The 24,659-nt window shown below is 46.3% G+C and overlaps 1 protein-coding gene across 1 annotated transcript; it reads right to left on the reverse strand.

Moving 5' to 3' along the window:
* Nucleotides 1-22,092: 22,092 nt before the first annotated feature.
* Nucleotides 22,093-23,175, reverse strand: LOC127332481 (uncharacterized). The gene has a single exon (XM_051358785.2). It carries the CDS (start codon nucleotides 22,814-22,816, stop codon nucleotides 22,292-22,294), a length of 525 nt encoding a protein of 174 aa, XP_051214745.1. The 5' UTR covers nucleotides 22,817-23,175; the 3' UTR covers nucleotides 22,093-22,291.
* Nucleotides 23,176-24,659: the final 1,484 nt, after the last annotated feature.

Here is a 24,659-nt window from a genome sequence, read left to right on the forward strand (position 1 = left end):
AAAACCATGGTAGTATGAGTGTGTTAGTTTGTACTATGTGATGAATGAATGAATGTTATGTTTATCATGAAAAGATTACAAGTTTCAAATGTTTTCAAACTTACTCAAAATAAACCATAGAAATTTCCCTTTTATCTCATGATCTTCTCTATCTTCAGATGGCCCCTCCCAATCGCACTAACAACGATGCGAGGATGCAACTGCTGCAAACCCTGCTTGCCAATAGGGAGACAGAAAGAGCTGAACGCCAAGCCAACATCGCAGCCTTGCAGAACATTGCCAATCAAGGCCCTGGAAATCATGACCACCCAGGGTCCAAGCTCAAGAACTTTCAGAACACCAACCCTCCGGTGTTTAGCAAGACTGAAGAACCCCTCGACGCCGACGACTGGCTCCAGACTATGGAGAACAACTTGGAAGTAGCTGGAGTGGAAGCAAATGAGAAGGTTTTGTTTGCAACCCATTATCTTGCCGGACCAGCCCGCGCTTGGTGGACAAGCACTCGTGCCATGAACGGAGGTCAGTTCATGACTTGGGAGGATTTCAAACTCAAGTTCAGCAAGTACCATGTACCCCCGGGTCTTATCAAAAAGATGAGGGATGAGTTCCATGAACTGAAGCAAGGTCGCTTGACGGTGGTAGAATACCGCGACAGGTTCCTTACACTGTCAAGGTACGCCCCCGACGAGACCGACACCACTGAGAAGAGGCAGGAGAGATTCCTGAATGGACTGCATGATGAGATGCAGACGGTCCTTGTCAACATCCCCTTCGCCGACCTTGAAGCCCTTGTTGACTCCGCCATCTAGATGGAGGGCAAGCTGAACCAAGCCAATGAGAACCGCAAGCGCCGCATGATGAATCAAAGTGGGTCTAGCAATGCCCAGAAGTATCGCCCCAGCTCAAGCGAAGGTTTCACTCCGAGAAACAACAACAAGCCCCCGATGCAGAACTCGCGCCCCGGTTATCAGAACTGGAGTGGAGGAAACTCCAAGCCAGGAGGCTACAACAACAACAACTACAACCGCGCTCCGCCCAGAGCCCCCAACAACAACAACAACAACAACACCAACACCGCTCCCAGAACCGGAAGCAACGCCATCCCCGTTGCGACCAAGGACAAGGCCACCATCACTTGTTATGAGTGTGGTGTAGTGGGGCACTACTCCAACGAGTGTCCCAAGAGGCTCGCCAAGCTCGCCGGCAACACCGCTGCACCTGCTCAACAGCAACGCCGTGTCTCCACCGGCAAGAAGTTCGCCCCCAACAACCCCAATAACCGCAACGGCCGTCTCTACCACATGAACGCCGAAGAAGCCCAGGAAGCACCAGATGTTGTACTGGGTATGTTTTCTGTCAACCACATCCCTGCCAGAGTGTTGTTTGATTCCGGAGCATCTCATTCTTTTGTCACTGAAGACTTTGCATCAACAAGTAAAATTCAACCCCTCAGTTTGAAGCATGTTATGATAGTTCAAATTCCCGGATCAACCACCAAAGCCAGAAAATTTTGCAAAAATGTACCCATCAAAATCCATGATGTAGATTTCTATGCCAATCTAATCATTCTGGAACCAAAGGTTTGGAAGTCGTACTAGGAATGGACTGGATGTCAAAACACAATGGATTGATAGACTGTGCCAAGAAAGCCATCACCATGACTAGCAGCACCGGTATCATAGTAGAACATGTCTCTGAAAGACTACCCAAAAAATTCACCTGCAACCAAAGTGTATCCAAGCCAACTCTGGATCAAATCAGGGTCGTTTGTCGCTACCCTGATGTGTTTCCGGATGATCTACCTGGTATGCCCCCGGACCGGGATATCGAGTTCATCATCGAGTTAATCCCCGGAACTGGACCTATAGCCCAGAGAGCCTACAGCATGAATGCAACAGAGCTTGTGGAGCTGAAGAAACAGATAGATGATATGTTAGCCAAGGGTCTGATTAGACCTAGTGCATCCCCCTGGAGATCCCCAGTTTTGTTTGTGGACAAGAAGGATGGTGCAAATCGTTTATGTATGGACTATCGTAAGCTTAACGATGTCACCATCAAAAACAAATACCCCCTACCCAAGATAGAAGACTTGTTTGATCAACTAACCGGAGCCAAAGTTTTCTCCAAGATAGATCTTAGAACTGGATATCATCAGCTGAAGATCCGAGCCACCGACATTCCAAAAACTGCCTTTACCACCAGATATGGGTTGTATGAGTACAACATCATGTCGTTTGGACTAACCAATGCCCCCGCTTATTTCATGAACCTCATGAATAAGATCTTCATGAACTTTTTGGACAAGTTTGTCGTTGTCTTCATCGATGACATTCTGGTATACTCCAAGTCCGAAGAGGAACATGAACAACATTTGGAGACTGTCCTAGAAACCCTTAGACACCACCAGTTGTATGCCAAGTTCAGCAAGTGTGAGTTTTGGTTGGAGGAAGTAGGATTCCTGGGACATATCTTGTCTGCAGGAGGAATTGCCGTAGATCCCGCCAAGATCAAAACCGTTATGGAATGGCAAGCCCCAACCACCCAAACCGAGGTCCGCGCTTTTCTTGGATTAGCCGGATATTACCGCAGATTTTTTAGAAGGCTTTTCGAGCATCGCTCGACCAATGACCCAACTGCTAAAGAAGGACAAGAAGTTTGAGTGGACTGACAAATGTGAAGAGAGCTTTCAACAGCTCAAGAGTAGACTGACAACAGCCCCAATCCTGATCATGCCAGACATCGCCAAGCCCTTTGACGTATATTGCGACGCCTCCAAGGTTGGCCTTGGATGTGTACTTATGCAAGAAGGCAAAGTTGTATCCTACCTTTCAAGACAGCTAAAGCAACATGAACAGAACTACCCAACCCATGACCTCGAGCTTGCAGCCGTGGTCCTAGCCTTGAAAGTTTGGCGTCATTACCTCATGGGTAATCGATGCGAGATCTACTCCGACCACAAGAGCATGAAATATATCTTCACCCGGAAGGAACTGAACATGAGACAACGCCGATGGATCGAATTGATCAAGGATTACGACATGGAGATTCACTACCACCCCGGCAAGGCCAATGTGGTAGCGGATGCCTTGAGTCGACTGCCGTGTCAGTTGAACTCCATGATCGCAACCGAACAGCCCAGCCTGTATCAAGAGTTTGAACAGTTCAGACTTGAACTTGTTAGTGAAGGATTCCTAGCCAGCATAGAACTGCAACCCACCTTGGTTAGCCAGATCAAGGAAGCCCAGAAGGACAACGCTAGCATCGACGGAATCAAGAAACAGATAGCCGCAGGAAAAGCCCCCGGATTCACCATAGATGAAGTCGGAGTTCTTTGGTACAAAGAACGCCTCTGCGTACCATCGGACTCAGACTTGAAGCAAGTCATCCTGCAAGAAGCCCATGACACCCTTTACTCAATCCACCCCGGAGGTACCAAAATGTATCAAGACCTAAAGGAGCTATTCTGGCGGCATGGAATGAAGAGAGAAATCGGCAGCAACATCGCCAAGTGTGACATCTGTCATAGAGTCAAGGCAGAACATCAACGACCCGCAGGACTGCTACAACCACTGCAGATTCCAGAATGGAAGTGGGACTCCGTAGGAATGGACTTTATCACCGGACTGCCCAAATCCAGTAAAGGCAATGATTCAATATGGGTAGTTGTCGATAGATTGACCAAAGTCGCCCATTTCATCGCCGTCAAGACCACATATCAAGGCCCAAAGTTAGCTGAACTATACATCTCCAGAATAGTCGCCCTGCACGGAACCCCGAAGTCGATATTGTCAGATAGAGGATCACAGTTCACCTCAAGATTCTGGCAGAAGGTGCATGAAGGACTAGGAACCCGTCTGAATTTTAGCACCGCCTATCACCCTCAGACCAACGGACAGACTGAGAGAGTCAACCAGATATTGGAGGACATGTTGAGAGCATGTGTACTGGAATATGGATCCAAGTGGGAAGACTGCTTACCTTACGCAGAATTCTCTTACAACAACAGCTATCAAGCTAGCCTGCAGATGGCCCCCTTTAAAGCCTTGTACGGAAGGAAATTCCGTACCCCCCTGAACTGGTCGGAAGTCGGAGAAAGCCAAGTTTTTGGCCCAGATGTTCTTCGTGAAGCCGAAGAGAAAGTGCACAAGATTCGCGAATACCTCAAGACAGCGCAATCAAGACAGAAGAGCTACGCCGACAAGAGACGTCGGGAGATGACCTTCGAGATCGGAGACTTCGTCTATCTCAAGGTATCCCCCTTGAAAGGAATGCAGTGGTTTCAGCTGAAAGGAAAGCTCGCACCCCGATATGTCGGACCCTTCAAAGTCCTCAGCCGCCGAGGTGAAGTATCTTATCAACTGGAGTTGCCCGAAGAAATGTCGGCTGTGCACGACGTGTTTCACATCTCACTCCTCCGGAAGTGCCTTGAAGTCCCTGAGAAGACCGAAGTGTTCAAGAACATCGATCACAGATCGGTGGATATCAACAAGGACCTGACTTACCGTGAAGTGCCGATTCGCATCCTGGAGGAAGCTTACCGAACCACCCGCACCCGAAGCATCAAGTTTCTGAAGATACAATGGAGCAATCATACTGAAGATGAAGCCACCTGGGAACGCGAAGACTTCATGAAGAAGGAGTACCCAGATCTCTTTAGTACCTAACTTTATTTTCGATCTCGGGACGAGATCTTTTGTAAGGGGGAAGGGTTTGTAACATCCCAAATTCCAATAAAAAGAAAGTTAGAAGAATTCCAGAAAGCAAAATTTCAAACCAACAAAAACTTTTTAAATTGCATATAGTGCCCTGCATAGGACTTGTGCATTTGATTTATATGCCATGATGATTGTTATTATGTGTATGTGCTATACTCTAAAACCCTAATGTGATCATGAGAAGATCACCAACCAAATAAATCAAAAAGAGAAAGAAAATCAAATAAAAGAAAAACCCTAAAACCCTCACATATGGCTTATGCCATTTTTATAAATTTTGACCCTAGACCAATTTGGTCTTCACCCTTAGTTGAACAATGTTACTAAACACTTTTTACAACTTTTGGAATCAAATAAACACAAATCAAATGGATTTCAAATTCAAATTTGGCGCACATATGATAATGGTCAAATCTGCCAATTATAGTCTGATCACTACTTTGAGCCCCTGCAATTCAAAATTTTCAAACTAAACCTTGCTAAATCTTTGCACCTCATCCAAGACAACATCAAGTTGAACACTTTTTGTAAAGATCACCATGCCAAATTCTTTCTAGATCAAATGCTATGCTCATCCAAAGTTTCAACATTGTATCAAGTGGAACATTCTCACACTTATCAATTTTTGCAATTCTTTGAATTTAACAATTCCACCACCACCTCTCATCATCTCTGGTCATTTAGAACTCAATCAAACCCACACAATTCAAAACTTGCCACCTTTTGAATTCACTCAAAAATTGGATAAATTCACAATTTCCAAATATGGAACTATTACACACTATTTCAAATAGTGATCTACCTCAACCCTAATCTACCCCAACCTACGCTAAATGGTTCCCCTGCCCCCTCTCACCCTTAATGACACCTAGTAAACCTATGGGGAGAGCATGGCAAGGTAGGGCATGGCCATGCCGGCCATGTCGCTGTTGGAGATATGCCCAAGAGGCAATAATAAAATGGTTATTATAATATATCTTTGTGTTTATGATAATGTTTACATACCATGCTAAAATTGTATTAACCGAAACATTGATACATGTGTGTTATGTGAACAACAAGGAGTCCCTAGTAAGCCTCTTGTATAACTAGCTTGTTGATTAATAGATGATCATGGTTTCATGATCATGAACATTGGATGTTATTAATAACAAGGTTATGTCATTATATGAATGATGTAATGGACACACCCAATTAAGCGTAGCATAAGATCACGTCATTAAGTTATTTGCTATAAGCTTTCGATACATAGTTACCTAGTCCTTATGACCATGAGATCATGTAAATCACTTATACCGGAAAGGTACTTTGATTACATCAAACGCCACTGCGTAAATGGGTGGTTATGAAGGTGGGATTAAGTATCCAGAAAGTATGAGTTGAGGCATATGGATCAACAGTGGGATTTGTCCATCCCGATGACGGATAGATATACTCTGGGCCCTCTCGGTGGAATGTCGTCTAATGTCTTGCAAGCATATGAATAAGTTCATAAGAGACCACATACCACGGTACGAGTAAAGAGTACTTGTCAGGAGACGAGGTTGAACAAGGTATAGAGTGATACCGATGATCAAACCTCGGACAAGTAAAATATCGCGTGACAAAGGGAATTGGTATCGTATGTGTATGGTTCATTCGATCACTGAAGTCATCGTTGAATATGTGGGAGCCATTATGGATCTCCAGATCCCGCTATTGGTTATTGGTCGGAGAGAGTACTCAACCATGTCCGCATAGTTCGCGGACCGTAGGGTGACACACTTAAGGTTTGATGTTGAAATGTAGATCTTGAATATGGAATGGAGTTCGAAGATTTGTTCGAAGTCCCGGATGGGATCCCGGACATCACGAGGAGTTCCGGAATGGTCCGGAGAATAACATTCATATATAGGAAGTCATTTTATAAGATTTAAAATGATCCGGAAGTTTCTACGGAAGGTTCTAGAAGGTTCTAGAAAAGTCCAGAAGAAATCACCAAAGAAGGAGGAGTCCCGGAGGGACTCCACCTCCCATGGCCGGCCAACCCTAAGAGGGGGGAGTCCACCTTGGTCTCCACCAAGGGGGCCGGCCACCCCCCCACATGGAAGGGGGGAATCCCACCCCAAGTGGGATTCCCACCTTGGGTAGGTTTCCCTATCACATGGAAGGTTTTGGGTTCGGGTCTTATTCGAAGACTTGTAGTCCAACACTTGGGGCTTCCACCTATATAATGAGGGGCCAAGGGGAGGGGGCCGGCCACCCTAAGACCACAGCCTGGCCACACCCCTTAGTGGCCGGCCACCCCCTCCCAAACCCTAGCCGCCCCCTCTCTCCTCCAACGCTCCCGCACGCTTAGCGAAGCTCCGCCGGAGTTCTCCACCACCACCGCCACCACGCCGTCGTGTTGCCGGATTCAAGGAGAAGCTAATACTTCCGCTGCCCGCTGGAACGGGGAGGTGGACGTCGACTTCATCAACACCGAACGTGTGACCGAGTACGGAGGTGCTGCCCGTTCGTGGCGCCGTGATCAAGATCTTCTACGCGCTTTTGCAAGCGGCAAGTGAACGTCTACCGCAGCAACAAGAGCCTCATCTTGTAGGCTTTGGAACTCTTCAAGGGTGAGTCTCGATCATCCCCTCGTTGCTACCGTCTTCTAGATTGCATCTTGGCTTGGATTGCGTGTTCGCGGTAGGAAATTTTTTGTTTTCTATGCAACGAATCCTTACAGTGGTATCGGAGCCGTGTCTATGCATAGATGGTTGCACGAGTAGAACACAATGGTTTTGTGGGTGTTGATGCTCTTGTTGTCTTTAGTTTGAGTACTTTGCATCTTTGTGGCATAGTGGGATGAAGCGGCTCGGAATAACTTTACATGAGCGCGTTCATGAGACTTGTTCCTTGTTCGACATGCAACTTGTATTGCATAAGAGGCTTTGCGGGTATCTGTCTCTCCTACTATAGTGAAGATTCAATTTACTCTTCTATTGACAACACTAGTATCACCGTTGTGGTTCATGTTCGTAGGTAGATTAGATCTCTCTCGAAAACCCTAAACCACGTAAAATATGCAAACCAAATTAGAGACGTCTAACTTGTTTTTGCAGGGTTTGGTGATGTGATATGGCCATAATGTGATGATGAATATGTATGAGATGATCATTATTGTATTGTGGCAACCGGCAGGAGCCTTATGGTTGTCTTTAAATTTCATGTTGAGTAGTATTTCAAAGTAGTTGTAATAGTTGCTACATGAGGTGAACAACCATGAAGACGGCACCTTGAACCTTGACGCTACGCCGACGATGATGGAGATCATGCCCGTTGATGATGGAGATCATGTCCGTTCTTTGGGGATGAAGATCGAAGGCTCAAAGACTAAGGGCCATATCATATCACATATGAATTGCATGTGATGTTAATCCTTTATGCATCTTATTTTGCTTAGATCGTGACGGTAGCATTATAAGATGATCCCTCACATTAATATCAAGATAATAAAGTGTTCTCCCCTCGTATGCACCATTGCCAAAGTTCGTCGTTTCAAAGCATCTTGTGATGATCGGATGTGATAGATTCAACGTTCATATACAACGGGTGTAAGCCATGTTGCACACGCGGAATACTTGGGTTTGCTTGACGAGCCTAGCATGTACAGACATGGCCTCGGGACAAAGGAAACCGAAAGGTTGAACACGAGTCATATGGATGATATGATCAACATGTTGATGTTCACCATTGAAGCTACATCATCTCACGTGATGATCGGTTTTGGTGTAGTGGATTTGGATCGTGTACCACTTAACAACTATGAGGGATGTTGTATTAAGTGGGAGTTCATTAGTAATTAGATTAAAACATGAACTAATTATCATGAACATAGTCTGAGTAGTATTTTGAATTAATTTTGTAGTATTGGCATCCATTTTTCTACCATGCGCTAGTCTTGTTATTGAGATAGAAAAACTGTTAAAATCTGACTAGAAACTTTACGGACTGGTACCGTATTGTTAAAGAATCAAGAAGTGATTAAGTCCGGCCTATAGCAAACTTTTAGTAAACCTCACATTGTTGATTCAAAGAGCTATGGTTTCAATTAGTACATAAAGTTATCTTGTCTCCGTGAAACTTGAAGTTCAAATCTGTTTGAAAAGTAAGGAGCTGAAAATTTAGTTTTCAGAAATAATCAAGGTATGAGATATATGTGATATCTAAGACCTTATTGCAAGATGATAGAATATAATTTGGTGAGACTACATAAATTCATAAGTTTTATGGGAATGTACGAAGGTTGAAGACGCAACGCGTCTCAATCCTCCAACTATTGGGGCACTAACAATATTCACATATCCATGAAGTTATCATCCTTAGTATGCACCGTTGCTAAGACTCGTCGTATCGAAGCATCACGTGATGATCGGGTGTTATAGATTCTCCATGTGCATACAACGGGTGCAAGCCAGATTTGCACATGCGAATACCAAGGTTAAAACTTTATGAGCCTAGCATGTACAGACATGATCTCAGAAAGTCATCATGATACAATGGATAAAATTATGAGTGAAATTGTTCATCATATTACAAGATTACTAATAGTGAAATCCGGAACACTTGTCATATGATGATCAATTTCAAAGTAAGAACCTCAAGGTTATTGGTATTTGACCAACAAACCAAGAAGTTATTGAAGTTGATGTGTTTTTCTGAATAATGAGGAAAGCTGAAAGAGAAACTACAAAAGATTATTGGCAGAAAGAAAGAAAAGACTAGAATGTCTAGCTCAGGTGTATATAAATGATATACATGTTATGGTTGTATTCCTAGTTAGGTCACACAATATTTTTTTTGGATATTAGTACTATATTGGTTGGTATGAAGTGTCATACAAAACAACGCAATACAAGAATACAATGGCCTAAGTGACTGACAAGGAATATGATAGGAATGCACGTCTGGAACAAAATAAAGTGTTATTATGTTCATCGTTAGCATTCTATCTAGCCCTTAGAATTTATAATAAAGAACTTAATATTGTTATTTTGCTCTGGTCAAATGAAAACAATGAGTTGTTCAAATTATGACATTACTCCATGTACGATGGATAAGTTATTATAAATCTTAATGGTGAAACACACATACATAACACTGACGCTAAAATGCCATAAGGCAAATGATTTGAATTCCACGTATTTGTGGAACCGCCATTTAGGTCATGTTAGAAAGGAACGCATGAAGGAACTCCATGCAAATGGATTTTTGGAGTCATTTGATTTTTGAATCGTTTGGCGCTTGCAAATATTTTCTAAAGAGAATGATTAAAATACCGTTCATAGGCCAAGAGTTGAACGGGCAACAAACTTAGTGAAAAATACATGATGATGTATGTGGTTCACTGGACATAGTTGTGTGCGGGAGATTCTCCTACTTCATGAAAACTTCAAACAATGTATTGAGTATATATATGTGGATATATTCGATAAGGAAGAAGTTTGAAACATTTGAATGGATTCAAATAAATTTCAGCATGAAGTGGAAATTATCGTAATAGAAAAGTCAAATATCTATGATTGGATCATAGTGGAAATATTTGAATTACGAGTTTTAGCGAACATCTAAGAGAGTTATGAAATTGTTCTACAACTCACATTTCTTGAAGTATCATAGTGATGATGAAGTATCCAAGAGATGTATCCAAACCTTGTTGGGTCAATGATGAGATAAAATATTAATGCCATTAATAATTTTTGTGGATTATGCTTTAGAGACTACCGCTTTTACACTAAATAGAGCATCATCATGATCCGTTGAAATGACACCATACAAGTTATGGCATGGGTATAAACCCTAATAGTCCTTTCTTTAAATTTTGGTCTAAGAGTTTACAACCAAAAACGGATAAATGTCTTTGTTTGTTATCCCAAAGAATTGATTGGGAATTCTTTCCACTATGAAATAAAAGACAAAAGTGTTTGTCAATGTTTCTTATTTCCAAGAAATTGTTTTCTAGCGAAGTATTTGAGTGGGAGGACAATAGAACTTGATATGGTTTATGAACCTGAGCATAATGATCAGAGTAGCGCAGCATCGGAAATGGTTCCGGAAGTGGCCACAACGATCATGGCTTCCATGACTACAAAGTGTTTTAGCCATGGAGATCAAAGTACTTATTGAACCTTGTAGGTGTGGTTTACTTTGTGATCAAATAAATGATTTGTGGACAAAGGATTGATTTTGAACAATGATGAACCAACTACAAACAAAGAAGTTATGATGGGCCCTGACTCCGTTAAAATGGCTATACGCCATGAAATCCAAGATAGATGAATACTTTTTGAAAGTAAATGGATCTATAAAATTGATGGACTTGGATGCAATATCCTTGAATAAGCTCGACTTGTCGAAAAATTGTTTACGACAAAGTTCAAAGAGTTGATTACGATAAGATTAAATCTTCCGTAGCAATGCTTATAGTCTATGTGGATTATTCTAGTAATCACTACATATTTCTTTTATGAGATATGCTAGCAGGATGGCAAAATACATTACTTAACAGAAGTATGTATTAAAGGTGTATACAAGATACAACCAAGAGTTTTGCTGGTCCATAGAATACTAGATAGGTATACAAACTTCAATTGGATGAAGTGAGTATCGCAGAGTTGGAATCTTCACCAGATGAAATAATCGAAGAGTTTTTGATTTCATCAGAGACGATGAAGAGGCTTGCATTTGCAAGAAATTAAGTGGGAGCGCTGAGAAATATTTATAATACTTTATGTAGATGACATATAGTTGGTTATAAATGATGTAATTATATACTTGATTAAAATGTTTCATTGAAAATTAACTTTAATGAAAGGATATGAACTGAAACATATTTAGTGTCAAGATCTATGAAGATAGATTAAAACACATAAATAGGTTTAAGTCAAAGTACATAAAATAGATATTGAAGTAGTTCAATATAGAAATATTAATAAGGTGTTCTTTTCATGCGAAGGTTTAACAAGACTTGAGTGTAATTAACACTCAATGAGTAAAAACACATGAGTGATTTTAGATCACGAATAATATGTACAAAATCAGATGTCCTATGCTCTAAAAGGTTAGGAGCATATACCAGAATGATTCATGTGATGATCATTGGACAAACAGTAAGAATATCCATGTGTGCTTTAGAAGAACCAAGGATACATATATAGTTTTATATGGGGTAATGACAAACAAATCGATGTAAGGTGTTTCACCGATATTTGTTTGGTCACATATAAAAATAAAATTTCAATCTCAAATTAGACTAAGTGTTGTTTAAAAGGTAGCACAATGAGCTAGAAGTTGTCTATGCTAGATTTAGAAGAGTTCTAAATATTGTGACGGATTCTACAAACGATGGCAGAGTATGTCATTGTTTTGACAATAACTGAGGATGTTAAAGTCAAGAGGTTCTTTGAGAACTTGGTGTAGTTCCGACAGAGTCAGAACTTTGAAGCTATATTATGTGTGACAATATTAGTGACATATTTCAGACCGCGGAATTAAGTTTCCACCAGAAGACCAAACATATTTTATGCCGACTCATTTGGAAATGAGTGATGCGTTGAGACGCAAATGAATTACAAAACACATACGTTTCTGAGCGTGTCAGATCCGTTGACTAAAACCTCTCCCGTGAGCAATACATGATAAAGCACCGGAAGGCCAAGGTGTTATATCTTTACAAATGTAAACTAGATTATTGACTCTAGTGCAAGTGGGAGACTGTTGGAGATATGCCCAAGAGGCAATAATAAAATGGTTATTATAATATATCTTTGTGTTTATGATAATGTTTACATACCATGCTAAAATTGTATTAACCGAAACATTGATACATGTGTGTTATGTGAACAACAAGGAGTCCCTAGTAAGCCTCTTGTATAACTAGCTTGTTGATTAATAGATGATCATGGTTTCATGATCATGAACATTGGATGTTATTAATAACAAGGTTATGTCATTGTATGAATGATGTAATGGACACACCCAATTAAGCGTAGCATAAGATCACGTCATTAAGTTATTTGCTATAAGATTTCGATACATAGTTACCTAGTCCTTATGACCATGAGATCATGTAAATCACTTATACCGGAAAGGTACTTTGATTACATCAAACGCCACTGCGTAAATGGGTGGTTATAAAGGTGGGATTAAGTATCCAGAAAGTATGAGTTGAGGCATATGGATCAACAGTGGGATTTGTCCATCCCGATGACGGATAGATATACTCTGGGCCCTCTCGGTGGAATGTCGTCTAATGTCTTGCAAGCATATGAATAAGTTCATAAGAGACCACAAACCACGGTACGAGTAAAGAGTACTTGTCAGGAGACGAGGTTGAACAAGGTATAGAGTGATACCGATGATCAAACCTCGGACAAGTAAAATATCGCGTGACAAAGGGAATTGGTATCGTATGTGTATGGTTCATTCGATCACTGAAGTCATCGTTGAATATGTGGGAGCCATTATGGATCTCCAAATCCCGCTATTGGTTATTGGTCGGAGAGAGTACTCAACCATGTCCGCATAGTTCGCGAACCGTAGGGTGACACACTTAAGGTTTGATGTTGAAATGTAGATCTTGAATATGGAATGGAGTTCGAAGATTTGTTCGAAGTCCCGGATGGGATCCCGGACATCACGAGGAGTTCCGGAATGGTCCGGAGAATAAGATTCATATATAGGAAGTCATTTTATAAGATTTAAAATGATCCGGAAGTTTCTACGGAAGGTTCTAGAAGGTTCTAGAAAAGTCCGGAAGAAATCACTAAGGAAGGAGGAGTCCCGGAGGGACTCCACCTCCCATGGCCGGCCAACCCTAAGAGGGGGGAGTCCACCTTGGTCTCCACCAAGGGGGCCGGCCACCCCCCCACATGGAAGGGGGGGAATCCCACCCCAAGTGGGATTCCCACCTTGGGTAGGTTTCCCTATCACATGGAAGGTTTTGGGTTCGGGTCTTATTCGAAGACTTGTAGTCCAACACTTGGGGCTCCCACCCATATAATGAGGGGCCAAGGGGAGGGGGCCGGCCACCCTAAGACCACAGCCTGGCCGCACCCCTTAGTGGTCGGCCACCCCCTCCCAAACCCTAGTCGCCCCTCTCTCCTCCAACGCTCCCGCACGCTTAGCGAAGCTCCGCTGGAGTTCTCCACCACCACCGCCACCACGCCGTCGTGCTGCCGGATTCAAGGAGAAGCTACTACTTCCGCTGCCCGCTGGAACGGGGAGGTGGACGTCGACTTCATCAACACCGAACGTGTGACCGAGTACGGAGGTGCTGCCCGTTCGTGGCGCCGTGATCAAGATCTTCTACGCGCTTTTGCAAGCGGCAAGTGAACGTCTACCACAGCAACAAGAGCCTCATCTTCTAGGCTTTGGAACTCTTCAAGGGTGAGTCTCGATCATCCCCTCGTTGCTACCGTCTTCTAGATTGCATCTTGGCTTGGATTGCGTGTTCGCGGTAGGAAAAATTTTGTTTTCTATGCAACGAATCCTTACAGTCGCCACCCCGACACACCTCCCCTCTCTCCCTTCTCCCTCATCCCTGGCCACCTTGCCAAAGCTCGCCACCACACCACCCTAGCACCGCCTACACCATCCCTTGTCGAGGAGGACGGCGACCGTCGCCGGAATCCGCGCGCCCAGATCCTCCCAGGATGCCGTTGGCGTCGCACGTGCGCACGCTGCGGGCATCACTGGACACGAGCCGCCTGGCCACCTCGAGCATCCCCTGGCCCCTCCCTCGACAGGTTGAGCATCACCGCGTCGCCACGAAGCCACCAGACAAGCTTTCGACCGCGACCCGTGACCGCCGCCGCCGGAGACGGAGAAGAAAAGCCGCCGTGGACGCCGCCAGACACTGAAGCAATGCGGCCGCGTTAGGCACCGCCTACCCTACCTGTCGCCACCCAGAGGACCACCGTGACGTCGTGAACACCGCCGCACCCTCGCCTAGCTCGCTAGACCGCCGGAGACGCCGCGCCCTTGTCGACCTCACCGCAGCGCCACGGCCATTCTCGCGCCTATAAAACGAGGCCTCGCCTTGACGATTTCTTCACACCGCCGCACTCCCCTCTCCTCCCTCGACCTCCTATCCACCTCCCCGCTTGACATTGCCCAGTAGGGCCGCCCAATTGCAACACCACCGCCCGTGATCGCCGCCGAAGCTCGCCGTCGATTGGAGCCGCCCCCGGAGCTGCCGCCGGTACCAGGAGCTTCGCCGTCGTCGACATCGTCATCGAGCATACTGCCCACCCTTGCTGGAGCCTCGGTGAGTGCTCTGACCACCTAGTGCCGCCGCGCCAGTGAGCTTCTCTCGCCGGCGACGACGACGAACGAGCACCGTCCGATCCTGTTCTAATCCAACGCACCGCTTTGATCCATACCGTTTCGGGTTTTAAGAGCCACTGAGATGCGGGACCCACGCTGTTAGGTGGCCCACTCGCACTGGATGCGCTGTTGGGCTGAGCAGGCCGTTAATTTGAAAACCTGGCCCGTTAGAGTTTCCCGCCGGCCCTTTTATTTAAATCTCGTTTAAATAATTTCAAACCAATTTCAATACTGCATCCAACTTTGAAAATCCATAGAATCTGTTTGGCTTGGCCAAATTTAACAAACTTTATATTTTTAGAAAGCTATGAAAAAGATCTACAATATGCCACTGGTCCCATGTCCAGATTAGTTGTAGAATTAATCTGATAAAAAGAAGAAGGCAGGGACTTTTCCCTATTCAAATAATTATTAAAAATCAACCAAAATAGATATTAAGTTAATTCCAACTCCAATAGCTCACATTTGACTTACATAATTGTTTCTGCAAGAAAATGGTGTGGTCACTTTGCATGATCATGCCCTAGTTTAATTAATGGACAATAGGGCTAGTTTATGTAATTGATATTGTCCAAAACTATTATGCAAATCATATGAAGTGTTTTACTTCATTTAAATCTTGTCTCAAATGAATTCATGTGATGTTTGGACCCCTGGCCAAACTCTCTTATATGAATTACTTGGAGATTTAAATCATTTGTAGCATTATTAAATGGTATGAGGTGGTCTACCTCATTTAAATCATTTTCTCAAATGATGATAATGAATGTTTGACTAAGGTCAATATAAGTTCATGTATGATGGTTTGAGAAATTAAATCTTAAGAAGATTTCAATGAGAGGAATTATTTCTCAAGAACCCTATGGAAACTATCATTTACATATTAAATAAAAGGAAATTATTTCTCCTCAAGCAACACAACCAATGCACCATAATTAGATTAATTGTGTGCTTATAATAGTTTGTGTGAATATACGTGATGTATGGAATAGCCATTGAATTAGTTGAGTGATTATACTCGTATTTAAATTTAGACGCTAGCACCGGAGAATACCCGGAGGAAGAAGGTTGCTACCAAGAGGAGGAGGAGGAGAACTTTGAGAACTACCAAGGCAAGCTAATATTCTTGCAAAGTGCAAAGCCCCTTGGGGCAAGGCACCATAGTCTTACCTTTCTTACCATAAGCCTATCCCAAGTTTCTACCTTACAAGTTTTACTTGTTTATTCAAAGAGTTACTTTTATAGTTAACTTTGGTCAAAGTGAAAGAAGTTTACTAGAGTAGTAAAGTTAGTCTCAATCAAGCAAAGCAAGATAGCACCCCTCATGATTTAGAGCTAGTGCTAATGATTTAAAACTTGACTACTCTAGATGGGAACAATGTAACTTGAACTGAATTTTGAAACCTTGGAATGATGAAGCATTCCATTGAATGGGTTTTGAAGGTGAATCTGAACAAGAGAAGATGGTGATTTTTGATAAAAATGATATTGGTTTGAGTGCGATACCTTTCCAATATTGAGTACCCCCACAATACCTGATTATGGGTAGGGCTTAACTGGAAGTTTATGCATCTTAGTATGGGTTCCCTCTGAACACACATCATAGGGGTTATGCTTGAGGCTGCCTCCGTTGTTGAGAAATGATGTGAATTGAGGTGAATTGTACGGCCAAGCCCTGTGCAGTTCCCAGGTTGACAGTTGGTCTTCACTGGGAGGCCAAGCTCATGGGGAGAGGTGCTCATACTAGGATTTGTAAGTGAAAGGTTATGGTTGATGATCCGCGTACTGTGTTACGATGATTCGGGGTAATCCCGACGGATGAAATCAAATGTTGTGGCACAAGTGTGCAACCTCTGCAGAGTGTCAATCTATTCGAATAGCCGCGTCCACGGTTACGGACGGTTGGAAAGACCATACAGTTTCCGATGTCAAATTCTTGAAAATGATGTTGAATTGAAATGGGTGAAATGAATGGTGAATTGGTGAATTGAATTGAAATCACCACTTGAATGGTGGGAATGACACTAATGTTCCCACTTGAGTTAGTTAGCACATGAATAAGCTTTTACTCAAATACTTGTGAACTAAAATTGGCTTTATGCAAATAAACTAGAGCTTAGCAAACCTTACTAGAATTGTCTAGCACTTCCACTAGTATTAGTTTGCGAGTACTTGAAGTACTCACGGCTTTGTCCCTGGCTATTCAAATGGCCAGAGTATGAAGATGAACAAGGAGATGACCAGCAGGACGCCTACGACAACTAGGAGTCTTCCGACGTCAAGCGTTGGCCTGTGGACTAGAGAGTCCTTGTATCTTACGCTTCCGCTATGAACTTGTGTTTGTTCGTTGATCAATAGATCAACTATTCGTGTAATATGGATCATGTGATTCCAATTTGTAAGACAATATGGTTTGTAATGAATGATGACTGTGATACTTAACTATTATGCCTCGCAACAACAATATTCCTGGGATTGCGATGTATGACATAATAGGCATTCGGACTTAAAAATCCGGGTGTTGACAGGCCCGCGCCGCCCTATGGTGTGGGGCCCTCGTGCCTCCACCGACGCTGCCCTTCCGCCTATTTATTCCCTCCGTCGCGAAAACCCTATGACCGAGAGCCACGATACGGAAATACTTCCAGAGACGCAGCCGCCGCCAATCCCATCTCGGGGGATTCAGGAGATCGCCTCCGGCACCCTTCCGGATAGGGGAATCATCTCCCAGAGGACTCTTCATCAGCATGATCGCCTTCGGACTGATGTGTAAGTAGTTCATCCTTGGACTATGGGTCCATAGCAGTAACTAGATGGTTGTCTTCTCCTAATTGTGCTATCATGTTAGATCTTGTGAGCTGCCTATCATGATCAAGATCATCTATTTGTAATGCTACATGTTGTGTTTGTTGGGATCCGATGAATATGGAATACTATGTCAAGTTGATTATCAATCTATCATATATGTGTTGTTTATGTTCTTGCAGGCTCTCCGTTGCTAGTAGAGGCTCTGGCCAAGTTGATACTTGTAACTCCAAGAGGGAGTATTTATGCTCGATAGTGGGTTCATGCCTCCATTGAATCTGGGATAGTGACAGAAAGTTCTAAGGTTGTGGATGTGCTGTTGCCACTAGGGATAAAACATCAATGCTTTTTCTAAGGATATTTGTGTTGATTACATTACGCACCATACTTAATGAAATTGTCTGTTGTTTGCAACTTAATACTGGAAGGGGTGCGGATGCTAACCCGAAGGTGGACTTTTTAGGCATAGATGCATGCTGGATAGCGGTCTATGTACTTTATCGTAATGCCCTGATTGAATCTCATAGTAGTCATCGTGATATGTATGTGCATTGTTATGCCCTCTCTATTTGTCAATTGCCCAACTGTAATTTGTTCACCCAACATGCTATTTCTTATTGGAGAGACACCACTAGTGAACTGTGGACCCCAGTCCATTCTTTTACATCTGAATACAATCTACTGCAATCATTGTTCTTTACTGTTCTTTGCAAACAAACATCATCTTCCACACTATACATTTAATCCTTTGTTTACAGCAAGCCGGTGAGATTGACAACCTCACTGTTACGTTGGGGCAAAGTATTTTGATTGTGTTGTGCAGGTTCCACGTTGGCGCCGGAATCCCTGGTGTTGCGCCGCACTACACTCCGTCACCAACGACCTTCACGTGGCCCTTGACTCCTACTGGTTCGATAAACCTTGGTTTCTTACTGAAGGAAACTTGCTGCTGTACGCATCACACCTTCCACTTGGGGTTCCCAACGGGCGTGTGCTCTACGCGTCATCAAGCTAAATTTCTGGCGCCGTTGCTCCTGGGAAGGGAACGAGAAAGGGCTCGAGGTCCCCTTGAGGTTAGACCCATATTGGTCCAGCGCCAGACCCCCAGGCGCCGGCCCCTTCCCAAGCGGGGGAGCGGACTGAGACCCCAGTCCCTCAACTATTGTCTCCATGATGCTCTTGCCAGTGGTCGCCGTCGTAGTCGACTTGCCCTTCTCCGGCACCACATCCTTCTCCTTCTCGTTGTCCTTGTTCTTCCTACGCCGGTGCCTGTTCCACTCACTGTCCATGGAGAAGCCGTCAGACTCCTCGTCCTCGTCATCCTGTCGTGCCGGAGGTTTGGGAGGCCCCCCTGATCCCCCAGCACCTCCACGCGGCGGCGCTTCAGCTTGCACCCCCACCGTGAACCCTTCCCCGTTCACGAACACTTGAACCGACCCCTTGATCCTTTCCGGGAACCGACAGTGGAACCGCATGCGAATCGGCTCCGTGTCCCGCTTCTTCAAAGACAACTCATCCACCTCAAACGGCCTCCCCACCATCACGAACGCAGCCATGAGCCTCTCCTTAGTCGCTAGATCCTCCGGGACCCCGGTCAGGCGAACCCATGTTGACGGCAGCACCACACTAGGCCTTGGAGCCAGAAACGCCTCACGGATAGCAGTGTCAGTCCTGCTCAGCGGGAGGAAAAGCTTTCCGCTGCCCGTGCTCAGCCTGAGCGTCTCGCGGGACAGGAAGACAACGAAAAACTCCACCTCCGAGAGCTTGCACACTTGCCAATCCCAAAGCTCATCCACCAGATGTTTGAGCTCATCGGACAGCTGTTCCTCCGACAGCGGCTTCCCCTTGAAGCTAATGACCGCCGCAAACACCTCCCCCGGTGCCTGGCAACCTCTCAGCGGCTCAACATCAATGTTATAGAACCCGCCCCCGGTGATCACATGGCCCATGGATTGCAGCCTCAGTGTCTTCCCCCTCGACGGACAGTTCGCCGAGGTATGTCCCTCGGCACTGCAGATCACACAGAGGGGCTCAAAGGTGCATTCCGATTGGAAATGTCCCTCGCGTCCACATTTGAAGCACTCATCTCCGACCGGTGTTCCACCCTTGGAAGCACCGGCTTTGTTCTTCCCCTTCGCCAAGGGCTGTTGCCCCCCTCCGGCCGCGCCCTGCACCTTCTTGAAAGGTTTAGCCTTGTTGTTGTGCTGGCGGTGGCCGCCCGCGCCACCACGGTCTCCCTGACCCGCGGCAGCCGCACGGTCCCCCTGACCCCTGGGACGCATCGCCTCTTGCTGCCGCTGCCACTGCTCCTCATCACGCCGTAGCGCAGCCTCACGCCGTTGTTGCTCTTCCCACCACGGCGGCGGTGGGCCCCAATCCTCCCGGCCGCGCCCCTGGTAGCGGTGGTCAGCGCTCTGGTAGTGGTACTCGCCGCCATGGTAGCCACCTTCGAGCCTGCCGCCGCCGTCCTGCTGTCCGCCAACGCCACGGCCTGCACCGGCGCCGCGACCCTCACTGTAGTCGAAATCCCCGCCGTCCGCCCGCCACTGGCTCGCCTCCCCCTCCAACCTCCTCTTCCGCCCTTCCTCGAACCCCCTGTCCATCACCGTCGCAGCAAAGGAGCGAGAAAGAGGGGGTGGTGGCGCGATCTTACGGAGAAGCCGATGCGGCGGTGCAAACGGGTCGTTGAGTCTCTGCCTCACTTCGCTCGCACGGGCTGGAAACCCTAGGGATGGAAGCGTGCAACCCTAGGCAGCCAAAGCGACCTAAAGAGGCTCCCCTCCCGTTGGATGGGCCTCACCAGGTTAGGCGGGCCAGGCACCTCCTCCACCTGGGCCAAGGACGGCCCAGCGTCCTGAGAAACCACCAGCCAGGAGCCTCCCTCGGCGTCTTCCCCAAAACCCTCTGGGGTGCTGCACAGATCTGACCCAACTGGGCCAGGCGGCCCAACATCCGGCCCAAGCGGGGGGCAGGCCGCGGCCCCCAAGCCACGCGAGACACCCCCGACCACCTCGGTCACCCGCAGCCCTGGCGGCGCCGACACCGGAGGAGCCGGCGTCCCCGGCGACATCGCCACCGTCCGCAGAGCCGCCGACGTGACCCCAGCCGGCGCCGACGCGGGGGAGCGGGAGGTTCCCCTCGTGCCCCTGCACCTCGAGGGCTCCGCCCACCCAAAGCCCTCAGACGGCGGCAGCGGGGTGCCTCCCGCGGCCGAAACCGGGACCCCCTACCGCTGGGCGCGAACGCCGACCGCCTCCCGAGCCTGAGCTCCCCGCCCAGCTCCGCCGCGCGCTGGACGAAGCCGTCCAACCGCAGCTCCGACGGTGTGTTACGAGGTGAACTCTGCTCGCCCGCATCAGAGATCTCACTTTCTTCTGCCTCGGACGCCGGTGAGGCCTCCCCGTCCACCTCCTCCAGCACCCAGAATCGGCCCCGGCAGCTCCCCGCTCCCGTGGTCGAGGGGGAATACGGAGCCCCCATCCCGGCGCACCGACCCTCCCCGCTGCCGCCGTCCACACGGCTGGAAATTCAAAATCGCCTCTAAATCGCCAGATTCGCCAGAGCCTAGTGTAGCTAACCCCAATGTGCAGCCTTCCGTCTCTCTCTCTCCGTCCGTACGCCTGTGTATCATTTCTGAAAGTGTGTATCCCTTCCTTATTGCCGATGTTGGAACAATGGGTCATTTTTTGAGATGTTTAGGAGATGCCGATTGCCAATTCAGCTGTGCAGAGTTTACTGGTGTTACATTCTTTTCAGGATATTGTATTCTACACTGGTGAAGAATGTCCTCCTTTTCTCTTTGTATAAACAGTTCTGTATTCTTCACAGTATGAAAAACTGGAGATTAATCGGAGGTATAGGAAATCATTGTCATTTTGATGTTCTGAAATTGAGTTTCTGATGTTCCATATCACTGAAACAAGTAGATTTTGCATCCCTTTGTCTCTGATTGATTAGCTTTAAAATTTCGAAACTCAGAATACTTCAACTTGTTTTCTGAATGTGTGTTCCTCTCCAAAACGAGGGAAGTTTCTGTGCACCAATTCTGGAAGGTTTCCTACCCCTGTGTATCATTTCTGAAAGTGTGTGTATCCTTTCATTATTGCCAGCAGCCTGAATGTGCAATATGCTAGGGATTATATTAGGCCTTCAATTTTACAGTTCGAATCAGGCTCTCTCTGTCGTTATCTAATGGACATTTTGATAAATTCAGTACCCAGTATTCGTTTAAAATGAAAAGATTGCCACTATAATAGCACCAAAGTTACAAGGTGAAATACTGGACAACTCTATGCCTATGTATGCAGCGAAATCCAGAGCTTAACTGAAACTGAATGCTACTGGATTTCGCCTGATGAACTGCTAAATCGAAGGTTTCGGCTGATAACTTCGATTAACTTGGGCTGACGAACTCATAATGTTCAGTGCGCCTTCATGAAAAGGAACGGGATCGGCAGCAGGGATGGGTCCGGCGATATGGCGAAGGTCGGCCCTGCGTACTGATGCGTCTCCAGCTCCAAGACATCGTCAGCTTCATCAGTCGGCGCCTTCGCCTTCTTCTCGAACCGGTCGGCCGACGGCGCACGGCTCGCCGCTCTTTTGCTCCAGCCGTCCCTCCACGTCGGGCGGCTCGCGCGCTCGACGCCCGAGGCCGACGTGCCGGCGCGGCGGAGCAGCTTGTCCTCCACCCAGCTTGACCCCAGGGAGGCTCGGACGGGCACTTTGCTAGGGTTCCGATCAGCCGATTCGCCGCCGCCGCCGACTTTGCTTCGATCCGATGAAACGCCGCCGCCGGCAAGCTTATCCTTGACCCAACTCTCACTCAAGGTTGCGCGGCCCGGACGCTTCTTGGATACATACGAGGCCGGAGGAGGCGTCAGGCCGATGCAGCTCCTTGGGGTAGGCAGCAGCGGCGGAAGACCGCCGGAGACCACGGGCCCAGCCATTGCTACAAAATCAGGCAGAATCAAGAAATTAAATCGAATCTAAACTATAACCTTAATAACCCTAAACAAGAACGAGATCGAAATTGAGAGATCTAGAACGCGAACTGGAACTGGAAATCGAAAGAGAGATCGAAAATGCTTATCTCAAGAAATTAAATCGAATCTAAACCCTAACCCTAAACAAGAATATAGATCGAAATTGCGAGATCTAGAATGAGAATTGAAACTGAAAATGGAAAGAGAGATCGAAAAAAGGTTATCTTGATCGCGGGACCGGGAACGAATGAACCGCGCGCAGACGAGAGCCGAAAGGGGGAAGACAGGTTTTTTTTTTTTTGTTTCGCGGAGGGAGGGAGAAAGGTTACGGTACAGGTATTCTGCGTATTTATGGTACTGGCCTAGCGACTCGTATACAACTCGTACCGACACAAGTGCTGGGCTTGTCTGTGTGAGCCGCCAGGGGGTGCTGGGCTTTACAGTTTGTGCTGTGGGCTGAGCCGTGATTAATGGTGGGTGCACCGGGCCTCTCTGCAACCCATCTCTGTTTCTTTTATCCAAGATCTATGCGTAGCATCTGATTGCAACGATCTTCTGATATACAGTTTTCCCACATGAGAATAGGACGATCTAATGACGAACCCCATCAATTTGCTCGTAATAGTGTTAGTCCAGATTTTGGATGCCGCTTGCGGCTCTTAAACCCCCCTAAAAAGGGGCTTTGTATTCAATTTTTTTGATTGATGAATAAAGAGCGGTCGAATCCTCAAAAAAAAAAAAAAAAGGGAAGCACCTAGTACTACAATTTGCATGCAAACCACAATTAATTTCGGTGTTATGGATAAAAAAATATTGATTTAGCTAAACCTTTGAACAATATCAGTCATAGAACAAATGAACACTATGTTGAAGTATGGCTTCTGTTGTTGTACATTAGTTTAACACGTTTGTATGTAATGCTCTGTAACCCTGGAACCACCTGACCGAGTCCTTAGCACTAGCGCCATTGTAGCATCATGGCCACATCACAACGGCACGATCTGTGTGCGCGTGTGTATATATCTGTAACTGTTGAGCTGAGTAAAGTGTGTCGAGGAATAGAATTCAATTTGGTATCAGAGCCACCTCTATCCCCTCTCTCTCCTCCTCTCTTCCTCCATGGCCGACGACGACTCTTCTCTGGCGCGCCACCTCGCCAACACCTCTGTGCAGCTGCTTCCTTCTCAACCCACCACGGATAGCGTCGACATCACCCGCTTCATCAAGTTCAAGCTCGACGCCGAAGTCGGGAACTACAACAAGTGGCGCAACTTCTTCCTCTTCGTCCTCACCAAGTTCAGCGCTTGCGATCACGTCGAGGAGGAGACGGATCCTCACCTCGTTGATGCGGAGTGGCGCTCCGCCGACGTCGACATCGTGCTCAATATCTACACCACCATTTCCGACGAGCTCCAAGACGTGATCCTCCAGGCTGACAGCACTGCCTACACGTACTGGCAGGCTCTGGCGCACTTCTTCACCGAGAACGCCGAAGGACGCGAGATCTACCTCGACAAAGAATTCAACAACATTGTGCAGGGTGATATGGGCGTCATCGCCTATTGCCGCAAGCTGAAGGGGGTGGCCGATGCGCTTGGCGACGTCGGTGCTCCATTCACCGACAAGAAACTCACCATGCGCCTCATCGACGGCCTTGACGAGCGATTCAAGGTGCATCAAGAGATGCTGGAGCTGGCGCAGCCCTTCCCCACCTTCATGCAAGCCCAGTCCCGTCTCCAGCTCGTGGAGGAGAAATTGAAGTCCAAGGCCAAGGAGAGCCCTCAGGTTCTGCACGCCAACGCCAACG

Source organism: Lolium perenne, chromosome 4 (genome assembly GCF_019359855.2).
Source record: "Lolium perenne isolate Kyuss_39 chromosome 4, Kyuss_2.0, whole genome shotgun sequence".
In the NCBI taxonomy this organism is placed as follows: Eukaryota; Viridiplantae; Streptophyta; class Magnoliopsida; order Poales; family Poaceae; genus Lolium; species Lolium perenne.